Here is a 12755-nt window from a genome sequence, read left to right as displayed (position 1 = left end):
AAAACATCATTACCAAGAATAACTACCAATCACATTGGGCTACAGGGACAGTGCATCACTCAGCCAAACATGTAAGCACTTCCCAGAACATTCTTGAATGGGTGAAATCATTCTAGATTGAGTGAGCTATAATGTATTTCCTGCTACATGCATGTACTGCATAGCCACATTATATACCACCTAGAAAATTCTCCACTGATCTGGTCAGCCTGTATGTACTATATCTATACCATGTAGAATGTTCTCCATGAATCTGGTCAACCTGTGTACATACACATTAAAACAGCCATGCATACAGTACATCATACATATGTACATAACTACTAGTGTGTACATTTGTGACACCATCCCCCATGGGAAAAAGAAAGCCTTGCTGTAGCAAGGGTTTCTTTTACCTTCACAATTTCTCATTGTCATTTGCAACGAATGTGAGATAAAGTCCAAGTCAAGCAACAATAATCACATACTATCACATGCCTTTTGGATAGCTGTATTAATTCCATGTTATCTTTTCATGGATACCATTTACAATAATATTGCTTGGATTCTCAGAGCTTATACAATCATATCAAACTGTTTTGCACACATTAATGAATATGCTAAACACATACACTGGAAATGATATGCGGTGAAAACTTTTCACCTTTGAATTCTACCATGCTATCCACTACCTATGTCACACCAACTGACTTTCTGTCATAGCACTCTTTCAGCATGTTGACATGACACATTTTCTGTGCTTCGCCTCTGTCTGGTGTACTGACTACGTAATTCACATCATTGAATTTCTTTTTCACACAGTATGGGCCACTGAACTTGGCTTTCAGTGGTTCACCTTGTATGGGCAGCAGTACAAGAACTTTGTCACCTGGGTTGAAAGTTCGGGCTTTGGCATTTTTGTCTGCCTTTCTCTTCATAGAGTCTTGTGACACTTTCAAGTGTTCCCTAGCTACCTCACAAGCCTTTGAAAGCCTTTCACGAAACTTTGACACATAGTCAAGTAGGTGGACCTCATCATCCTCAGTCATGAATTTCTCTTTGATGAGCTTCAGTGGGCCCCTAACTTCATGACCGTACACCAACTCAAATGGGCTGAAACCCGTCGACTCATTTGGGGAGTCCCTCGTTGCAAACAGCAGGAAAGGGATGCCCTTATCCCAATCCTCGGGATACTCCTCACAAAATGCCCTAATCATTGTCTTTAGGGTCTGGTGGTAGCGCTCCAACGCACCTTGGGATTGGGGATGATAAGCTGACGACTTCAGCTGCTTCACACCCAAACGATACATCACCTCTTGAAATATGCCTGACATGAAATTTGACCCTTGGTCAGACTGCACTTCCTTGGGCAACCCATACCTAGTGAAAAACTGCACTAGAGCATCTACCACAGTCTTAGCAGTGATATTTCGCAATGGGATAGCCTCTGGAAACCGTGTAGACATGTCCATGATTGTCAAGAGGTACTTGTGACCTGACCTTGTCCTAGGCAAAGGTCCAACACAGTCAACTAGAACCCGACTGAATGGTTCTTCAAACGCAGGTATCGAAATCAATGGCGCCGGCTTCACCGAATGCTGTGGTTTACCAGCCACCTGACATGTGTGACAAGTCTTGCAAAACTCAGCCACATCCACATTCAACCCTGGCCAATAGAAATGCCTCATGATCCGATCCTTTGTCTTTCTGACGCCTAAATGGCCGCCAACAGGTAACTCGTGAGCAATCCTCAAGATCTCACCGCGGTAACAGGGAGGGACAACAACTTGACGGACCACCGTCCAATCCTCATCAGCTGGCCTATGGGGAGGTCTCCACTTCCTCATCAAAATGCCATCTTTGACATAATAGCACTCAGGGACCTTTTCAGCCTCAGCCTCAGAACACGCCGTCTGAGACAAGCCTTTCAACTCAGAGTCTGCCTGCTGTGCTTCAACCAAGGAAGACTTGCTAAACAGCCCATCACTGTTAGCCTTGGAGCCTAATACAGCAACCCCATCATTCAAATCCTTGAAAAAGGTTTCTGCCAACCAAACACCGGAATTTTCCTCCACATCAACAGAATCCGCATCATCTTGAATAGCTCTACGAGCCTGAGACCTAGTCACAACACAATCTGGGAAAATCCCAGGAAACTCCTCCTGCAACTGCTCAGTTTCAGCAACCACCACTGGTTTCTCCGAAACAACTGGAGACGCAACCACCTTGTCCCCAGCCAAGTCATTCCCCAACAAGAAGTCAATGCCTGCCATGGGCAACTCAGGAACAACTCCAACAGTGACAGGACCAGAAACTAGGTCACACTTCAAATCCACTCTATACAGTGGCACTGACATATAACTGCCATCAACAGTCTGAATCAAGACTTTTGCATTCACTGCACTATCTGGTGGAAAAGTCATACCACCATCCACCATCAACGACTGAGAGGCCCCCGTATCCCGCAGGATGACTACTGGCTTACCTGCCTCACCAGAAGTACATGGGGTCACCTCACCATCAAACAAAAAGCTACGATAGCTCTCATCCACCTGCTTCAGCCTATCTTTGAATTTGGGAGATTGACTTTCAACGGCCTGTGTTTCACTGAACGGGACACTGTTTTCGGATAGGACACTTTTTGACATGACAAATCCCATGTCCTTCTTTGTTTTGTTTTGCAACTTCCAACACTGTGACTTTACATGCCCTGTCTTGTTACAGTGAAAACATTTGATGACATTTGCACTTGTACTGGACCCTTTGTCAGATTGAGGCTGTGGTGCCGACAACATTCCTGAACCAGCATTCCATTGGTTGCTCGACTGATTTTTGTCTCTCTTATTTCCAGAGAAATTCCTGACAGGTGGTCTGTTCTCATTTCTATGGATGAGCTCATACTCATCAGCCATAAAGGCTGCTTTATGCAAACTTGTCACTTTGTGATCTTCCAGATGCAACCTCACACTGAAAGCAACACTCTTTTTGAATTCTTCCAAGAGAACAACCTCACGTAAGTTTTCAAAATCCTGATCCACCTTCAGGGATCTGTACCACCTATCAAACGTCATTTCTTTTTCACGAGCAAACTCAACATGTGTCTGGCCTGGTCTGCGGTACAAATTTCTGAACTTGTGTCTGTACGCCTCTGGCACCAACTCATAAGCATTCAACACTGCTTTCTTGACTGTAGCATAGTCACGTGATTGCTCTTCAGAGAGAGATGAGTACACATCAGCTGCTTTGCCGACAAACACACTTTGAAGGAGCAAGGGCCAAAATTCCTGTGGCCAGTTCAAACTGTTAGCCACCTTCTCAAATGACACAAAATATGCATCAACTCTGTTTTCTTCAAACTTTGGCACCAATCGAATGTTCTTGGCCAAATCAAATTCAGGGGGAGCCCTTTCACGATTTTCGACAATCTGTGCATGAGCCAATTCTATCTCACGCAATTTCATTTGATGCTCCATTTCAAGTTTCTGCATTTCCATTTCTATTTCTCAAGCCCTTTCCCTTTCCTTCATTTCTAATCTCATCTTCTCTTTCTCCAGTTCCAATCGAGCAAGCTCAAGCCGTGTTTGATCGGAAATTTGAGCTCGATCTGGAGTGTCAATTTCTTCTTTGAGCTCCATGTAACCAGCTACTAAGTCAAGAATATCTGCCTTTCTTACACCTTGTGGAACATCTATATTCAAATGCTGTGCAACAGCGGTCAAATCACATTTGCGTAACCTTTGCAAATCTCTGAGGGACAAATCTGTCCTCTGAACAAATGCCTGAACATCCATTGTACTGATTGACATTGTCACAATGTGTAACACACAATATACAATTGAACAACCAACTCAACTGGTATTTTGTCTATACCAATATTCTGGATTCCGGAACGTTCCAAATTCTAACTTTTTGGCTTTAATTCACTTCCCGGACACAAGCCCCCAATTTTGTTACGACCAAAATCACTCCGAGAATGATCGCACAAAAGAAACAATCAACTAATGTTCAGGCGGTCTATTAACGGTGATATTGTGGGTACAGACTCGTAATCGGTTGCACATCAGTACAATAATGATCAATAGAAACAATTACAAATCGGTAGTGGAATCACTTACATGCATCCAAACTATCACGAAGTCGCTACAGTTCCCTGGTAGTGTCCAGATACGATGTTCGATACACAAATGAATGATCCACGACGCACCGAAGAATGATTCGTGCGACGAAAATCCAAAGGCACAGGTTACAATAGTCCGCGTTATAAATCCAGGGTATATGTCCACAATATATGTCCACGGCAAAACGTGCAAATTCCAAACGTTGTGACGACCACGTCCAGTTGATGCGTTGAATGATGATTCACTTAATATTGTCCAGCTAGGAATCCAGCCCGTCACAGCTTTTCCGTAGCAATGTCCATTGACATAAAAATATGGAGTCTATCTTCAATGTAGGCAAATTAATTATCTGCAGGCAAAATGTCTCCCAGGCCAAGTATCTCCACAAACATAACAGGTCAGCAGGTAACACAGGACTGACTATAACAAGTCGCTTCAGAGCCAGAAGTGACGTAACTCTCAGAGCAGAGGTGTTGGGTACTCTGCCTACTGCAGAATTTCTCTGGCTTATATACTATCCATTCACCCCCTTCTAGCACATTCTATAACTCTCTCCAACCTACTAGCCAGTCCAAGTTCCAGGAAACCTGGATGACTCACTGCCTAACTATGTACAAAACATCATTACCAAGAATAACTACCAATCACATTGGGCTACAGGGACAGTGCATCACTCAGCCAAACATGTAAGCACTTCCCAGAACATTCTTGAATGGGTGAAATCATTCTAGATTGAGTGAGCTATAATGTATTTCCTGCTACATGCATGTACTGCATAGCCACATTATATACCACCTAGAAAATTCTCCACTGATCTGGTCAGCCTGTATGTACTATATCTATACCATGTAGAATGTTCTCCATGAATCTGGTCAACCTGTGTACATACACATTAAAACAGCCATGCATACAGTACATCATACATATGTACATAACTACTAGTGTGTACATTTGTGACAACTTAGCTACTCTTGATAGAATACACGGGATAAGGGAAAGAGAAAGGGGAAGGGTAGGGGGAAAAGGGAAAATTACAGAGTGTATGGCATGTGTGTACCACTCCAACTACTTTACAGTAATGATAATAAGTAAGTCTGCTATCAAATTTAACACGCTCAGTTGCCTTTGCCGTAGTAATAACCGAATATTACTACGCGCCACCATTACCTAATGAATGGTGGCGCGCATAGCAGGTCGACCCCTTCATCTGCTCTCAATATCCCCCTGAATGCTTTGGACATTTCATTTGAAGTTTGTTCAAAATAGTATCAGAGGTTTGGATTTGTCTTTAGGAACCTACTGGACGATTTCTGGACATTTTCAGCCCGTGGTGTGTGTGCTTGAAGGATATCATTTTTTGCCTCAGCTGGCATTGAGTTTCCCTGCATGAGCCATTTTCTGTTGGGTTCACTGGTCATTGCTCCCTGTCTACAAGCATGACTCATTCAAGTTCAGTCAGCCACGACAACAAAGGAGGCATGTCTTAGTTGCCCTTTCATGCCCCAAGGTAACTATGGAGATGGGCGCTACCACCAGCATTGTTCTCATTGTTCTCACTGCCTTGGCCTTGACGCTGCCTTCTTCAGAATTGGACACTGAATTCAAAATGGCTGATACTGCACAGGACAGTAAACGACTTATTTACGATAGAGATTTTCTTCTACACCTGAATCCTCATAGCAGAGAGGTTGACATACTCATGCAGGCACCTGTCAATCTGCTCTTGAAATCAAAACACTGTGCTGGTCATCAGAGAAGATGCAGGAAGCATCGTGGCAAGCGTGGTGGAAGGTGAAAACAGAGACAGATTCGTGTATATACGGCATCGAATCTCACTGATAGGATTTGGCGCTATGAGGTACGTAATGACAATGGCGGAAATCTGCGTAACATTTTGAATGTACCTCGGGAACATGATTGTAAACTGAATGTTTAATTGTGGAACTGCAATTCGGTGAGGAACAAGACTAACCTCCTGCTTGAACATTTTATTGATAACAATGTGGATGTAATGTTCCTTTCGGAGACATGGTTGCATAGTGTTGATCCGGTTGTCATTGATGAGTGCACACCAGCGGGTTATACATTTTTAAATGTGGCCCGTCAGTGGTAGGAATGACCCTCATGGTGGGATAGCAGTCATCTACAAAACTGCATTGAACTTGTCCACTGCAAACATCAACATCTTGTCTTCTCACGACACCTTTGAACTAGCTGCTGTTACCAACCCCTCACGGTCAATATGTTATGTTGTCATCTACAGACCCCCACCCTCCTCGAGGAATGGATTTAAGACACAGGAGTTTCTTCAGGAGTTTGAGGAACTTGTTTGTGAGCTGACTACGCATTCCTGGAAGCTTCTTATCTTGGGTGATTTCAACATGCACGTACATACCCTTCGTAAGCCGGATGTATATAGCATGTTTCTTGGAAATCATTGAGGAAGCAGGTCTGCAGCAGCATGTCACTACTGCAACACACAAATTAGGCCACACTCTTGATCTCGTAATCTCCAGGCTGGATGACTCAGCTGTGGTCGACTGTCGAGCTTGTGATAAACTGTACTCGGATCATTTTATAATCAGCTGTACTATTGATGCAGCTAAACCTAAGCAACATGCTGAAACGTCACATTGCAGAAACTTTCGAAACTTAGACAAGGCTTCTCCCATTACTGACATCAGTGAAGTGTTTCATGACTTTCCTTCCGACGGTGATGTTGATGATCAGGTTACATTTTACCACAGTACCATTCTGGATGTGCTCAACACCATTGTCCGTCCACCAAGCGTGTTCATCGTTTTTGCCGTCATCCACCTTGGTATACGAATGAAATTCACCAAGCGAGACGTTCACGGCGAAAACTTGAAAGGCGTTGGAGAAAGTTACAAACACGAGAGAGCCGCCATCAGTACCTAACTCAGATTCATGCCGTCTGTTGTCTCATTCACAAGGAGAAATCTAAGTATTACAGAGAAAAGTTGAAAAGTGCAGATGTAAAGAACGTGTTTCGTGTCCTGAGCACACTCTTGAATAGGTCACAAGCAATCCTACCTGCAGACATTTCATCTACTTGTGCATCATTGCCTGACAGATTTGCCACATTCTTTGTAAAGAAAGTGGAAAAGATTAGAGAAAATCTCCAACGGAGGAACGAGGAATCTCATATTTACGTCTGTTTCAGTGGATCGATTGTGGATACATTTGTATCCGAGCTGGCAGATTTTGATGCCATCACAACCCAGGAGGTGTACAAATTAATTCACTCTGCGCCTAATAAGTCATGTTTGCTAGACCCACTGCCTACGTGGCTTCTGAAGGAGACCATCAACACTTTTCTCCCCTACATTGCATCAATTGTTGCCAAATCACTCAGCAGTGGTGTCTTCTCGTCGTCGTTGAAGGAAGCTGTGGTGACTCCTCTGATCAAGAAACCAAACCTCAATCGTGATAACTTGAAAAACTACAGACCAGTCTCCAATCTCTCATATCTTTCGAAGATAATTGAGAAAGCTGCTTTGTCTCATGTCTCGAAATACCTGGATACGAATGATCTTTATGATTGTTGAGAACCAGTCAGCTTACCGACGTTGGCATAGTACTGAGACTGCTCTCTTGAAGGTACAAGACGACATCCTCAGAGCACCGGACAACAAGCTCGTTACCTTCATCGTCTTCTCAGACCTGTCTGCCGCATTTGACTGTGTTGACCATGATATTATGCTGGCTCGCTTAATGAGCCACTTTTGCATCATCTCTGCGGGAGTGTGAAAGCTTGGTTCACCTCTTACCTCTCCGATTGCGGCTTCAGGTTGAAGGTTGCAAATTAGCTTTCGGAACCGATGTCTCTTGCTTTCGGAGTTCCTCAAGGTTCCGTACTAGGCCCGCAACTTTTCAGTCTATACACCCAACCCCATGGCTGACATCGTCAAACACCATGAGGGCATACAGCACCATAGCTATGCTGATGACGTGCAACTCTACACCTCTGTAAACCCGAAGGACAGTCAGGCAATTGAGCATGCTCTCACCACATTATCTGCATGTATCAGGGACCTACAGCTGTGGATGGAGGGTAATCTGTTGAAACTGAACTGCGACAAAACTGAATTCCTTGCTGTTGCTAATCCGTGGTTCCATCCCTTGATATCTGATGTCACCCTGACTGTTGGTAATGTCGTCATTCATCCATCAAGTTCAGTTAGAAGCTTGGGTGTCGAAATTGACTCCTCCATGAAGCTGAATCACCACGTTTCTTCTCTAAGCAGTTCGCTTCATTTCCATCTCTCAAATATTGCACGTATCAGGCCTTTCCTCGATCAGAAAGTTTGTGAGCATGCGGTGAGAGCTCTCATTACCTCAAGAATAGACTATGCAAACTCCATGCTGTCCGGTATACTTCTTCAAGTAATGTCCAGCGCCTTCAACGTGCTCAAAACCGAGCTGCAAAGCTGGGTTTTTTCTAGCCAAGAAGCATGACCATGCCTCTTCTCTTCTTCAGCAATTACACTGGCTCCCTGTGCAAAAGCAAATCGCCTACAAAATCCTGTCAATCACGTACAAATGCCTTCAGAATTGTGCTCCATCTTACCTCCTGATTCTACTTTCACGTCACCAATCTGAAAGACAAGGATTGCGGTCAGGCCAAGACCCAACCTGCCTATCTGTCCCTAGGACTCTCACTCAGACAGGAGACAGATCCTTCTCAGCAGCTGCCCCACGCCTGTGGAATCAGCTCCCTCAAAGTATCAGGGAATCACCATCTTTGCCAGTGTTCCAGAAATCATTGAAGACTTTCCTTTTCAATAACTGATTGATTCATTATGTACCTTTTTTTTTTCTTTGTCTGTTGTACTTTTTTTTCCTTTTCTCCTACCTCCCAAGTGTAAGATGGATTTGTGAAGCGCTGTGATACATTTGCATCATTTGTAAGAGCGCTATATAAATACAAATATTGTATTGTATTGTAATATGCACTGTGACAATAGTAATAAATGGATACAAAGCATTCTTACATGCGATTATCTGACATGTTTAATAACAAAACATATCGCGGTTAAATGTGCACAGTAATGGTAAGGCACATAGTATACATACATACATATACATGCTCATATCATTATACATAACAATATACATTATGCACATATCCTATACATACGCATACATACCCAAATGTATAATATACGTCCCTTTGCCTCAACAATGAAGGCGTATCTTTACGTACGCCTGTCTGCGTAACAATGCTAAAGGATTTTCGAGGAGTGTGTCACAAATGTACACACTAGTAGCTATGTACACCTTTATACATGTATGATGTACTGTATGCATGGTTGTTTTAATGTGTATGTACACAGGTTAACCAGATTCATGGAGAACATTCTATATGATATAGATATAGTACATACAGGCTGACCAGATCAGTGGAGAATTTTCTAGGTGGTATACAATGTAACTACAGTACATGTGTGTAACAGGAAATACATTATAGCTCACTCAATCTAGAATGATATCTCACCCAACCTAGAATGTTCTAGGAAGTGCTTACATATTTGGCTGAGTGAGGCACTGTCCCTGTAGCCCAATGTGATTGGTAGTTATTTTTAGCAATGGTGTTATGCACATATTTAGGCAGTGAGTCATCCAGGATTCCTGGAACTTGGACTTGCTAGTATGTTCAGGTGTATGGCCCCAGGTTGGCGAGAGTTATAGAATGTGCTAGAAGGGGGTGAAATGGATATAAAATCCGGAGAAAATCCGCAGTAGGTAGAGTACCCAACACCTCTGCTCTGAGAGTTACGTCACTTCTGGCTCTGAAGCGACTTGTTATAGTCAGTCCTGTGTTACCTGCTGACCTGTTATGCTTGTGGAGATAAGCCTGGGAGACGTTTTGCCTGCAGAGAATTAATTTGCCTTCATTGGAGATAGACTCCATATTTTAATGTCAACGGACATTGCTACGGCAAAGCTGTGACAGGCTGGATTCCTAGCTGAACATTATGAAGTGAATCATCATTCAACGTATCGACTGGACGTGGTCGTCATAACGTTGGATTCTGCACATTTCGCTGTGAACATTATACCGTGGATCTATAACGTGGACATATACCCTGGATCTATACCGTGGAGTAATGTAACCTGCGCCTCTGGATTTACGTCGGAGGTATCATTCATCGGTGCATCGCGGATCATTCATTTGTGCATCGAGCATCGTATTTGGACTTTTCCAGGGATATTGCATGTAATGCGTGTAAGTGATCCTATTACTGATTTATAATTGTTTCTATTGATCATTATTGTACTGATGTGAAAACCGATTATGAGTCTGTGCCCAAAATATCACATTTAATAAACCGCCTGAACATTAGTTGATTGTTTCTTTTGTGCGATCATTCTCAGAGTGATTTTGGTCGTAACAAGTGTGCAAAATAATATCCCTTTTTTTCAAAAATTATCAACGGGAATGTGTACTGAGATTGTTTAGGCAAAAAGGAGCACGTGCACTTGCTTATGTTGAACGATCTTCAAAAGTCTACAGCAAGACAGAATATCAAAAAATTAAATGTAACATGTAAACTAAACACCACATGATAACTGACTTAAAGCACAAAGTTTAAATGCCTTTTTCAGTCAGTGACAATATCAAAACTTCAAGCTCGACTTTCTCAACTGTCGGCACTGTGAAACACAGGTACACCCCTTCGCTAAAATACGGCCTTTCTGAAGAATGTAAGGAAAGCTTTATTGGAATTTTCAATCACATGAAATAACATCTATGTTAACTGTAAATTGACCACTAAGGTAGGAAAAGGAATTTCATCTATAACGGGCTTCAGCAAAACTTACTCTTTTCAGACTGCGATTTCTCGTCTGATTCATTTTTGACATTTTTTTCGTCAGCTGCAGAGGAATCCCGAGCTTCACCTGCACGGCCTTTGGTGGATGTAGTGTATATGTAATTAAATGTGTACTGGTGGCACAGGTAGGCCTAAGTATTGAACCTAAACTACCATCATCCGTTTTACTCTCGCCCGTGCGTCATCTATTCAACGATCTGTCATCATCCATTTTACTCTCGTCCGTGCGTCATCTATTCAACGATCTGTCACATTTTGAAGATTCCCTGTAGTTCAAGGGACTGATTCCGCATTTCAAATTAATCGCCATGAACCATCATTCTGCTGGCGATGTTTCAGTCTTATGACAGGACAGCTCGTCACAAACTCTTACACTAAACTTCACAGACGCACAAGTCTCCAATAATAGATTACTTACCCTCTTTTACTGACGGTCTCCTTTGCTCATTGTGGATAGATACGCTTGGGTCCTTTTCGGGGTAGATATCGCACTGGTCTTTTTCGATGCACAAAGCTATTGGACCCCAAAACGAATAAAAAAATAAATGAAATGAGTGTGTTTGACATAATTTTTGCTATAGCAACCACGGAATATTGGTCATTTGACATGTTTAAATACAACATAAATGCTCCACGGGATTTGCAGAACCTGGTAGGAAGCATCGATCCTTCTCGTGTTGTCATACAAATCATAAGAAAAGTAAATGTCAGTGTGTATTGTAGCGCACATAGACACACACAAAGAAACACACAGATAGACACACATACAGTATATACTTACTTAGTTTAGAAAGGTATCATACCTGCAACGTCTTGTCGATTACATCTTTCAGCAGCTTTCCGAAGTCGACATCTAATCTCGTAATTGCTGCATTCTTGTCTGGACACCCAGTCTTCCAGCAGCTTGTCTGTTCTAAACAACCATTCTAAGTTCTCCCTGTTTCTGGCATCTATGTCTTCTGGCGTCATGTGTATTTCTCTACTTAGCCACTCGAAGTGCCGTTTGGTTATTCTCAGGGCCAGTGTCTCAAAGTCCGCCTTTTCCAGCGGCTTTTTGTTCTTTTCTGAAACTGAATTCAGAGAAAATGCAAAATACATCAATTTTCCGATCTTCTTTCTGTTCGCCTCTAAATTGCTAACCAAGCAGCGGATGATACTACATCCAATGTTCTTCTTATCTCTTTCACCACACGAAGTAACCATGAGAGTTTTTTTTTAGTCCATTCAGATTTTCATCTCTCGTGTGGACATTCATCAAATGTCTTTAGCTGTCACCGAAATTAGCTAGGGATTTAGTGTAAATTTTATAAGAAGTCACGGTGTGCATAATTGTGTCTCACTATTCACACAATACAAACAAGAAAGATTTGGTCCGTCTACCGTTATCTAGTGTGATGTAAACTTAACAAATTACAAAAAAAAAAAAAAATCTTTGAGGACACAAAGGAAACCCGCATTCTACAAACACACTGCTTTGGCAACCATAACTAGAAAACTGTATTGTTTCATTTTTATGAGGGTGTGCCAGGAAAAAAAAAAGATGCCTGTTGCTTTTAGTGAAACTGTCTTCTTTCACCATTTTTTTTTTTTTTTTTGCTGATTTATTTCTCCCATTTCCCTGCCTATCATTTCTAACGCACTTATTACATGGAACATGAATCGTCAACGTCAAAAATCACAGATAACTTTCAAATGAATATTATAATTTCATTATAATCATTATAATTATGGTGAAGATACATGTATTCTTGTTCTTAAAGGAACAAAAACCTTCATTTTTGGACACAGAGACCCATTTCGG

General features: G+C 42.2%; 1 protein-coding gene across 1 annotated transcript in view; it reads right to left on the bottom strand.

Moving 5' to 3' along the window:
* LOC139720274 (uncharacterized) overlaps window positions 1-12755 on the bottom strand; it is a 162810-nt gene that overhangs the window by 125768 nt on the left and 24287 nt on the right. The window contains exons 9-11 of the mRNA XM_071631633.1: window positions 11758-12024; window positions 11373-11468; window positions 10944-11030 (exon numbers count right to left, since the gene is read on the bottom strand). Of these exons, the coding sequence (XP_071487734.1) occupies window positions 10944-11030; window positions 11373-11468; window positions 11758-12024 (450 nt within the window). The remainder of the gene's footprint in view (window positions 1-10943; window positions 11031-11372; window positions 11469-11757; window positions 12025-12755) is intronic.

This window comes from Diadema antillarum, unplaced genomic scaffold, assembly GCF_040938485.1.
Source record: "Diadema antillarum isolate AM-2024a unplaced genomic scaffold, OU_Dant_1.0 scf00000125, whole genome shotgun sequence".
NCBI classification, from domain to species: domain Eukaryota; kingdom Metazoa; phylum Echinodermata; class Echinoidea; order Diadematoida; family Diadematidae; genus Diadema; species Diadema antillarum.
Note: the sequence above shows the minus strand (reverse complement) of the source record. Positions and strands in the feature narration are given on the sequence as shown.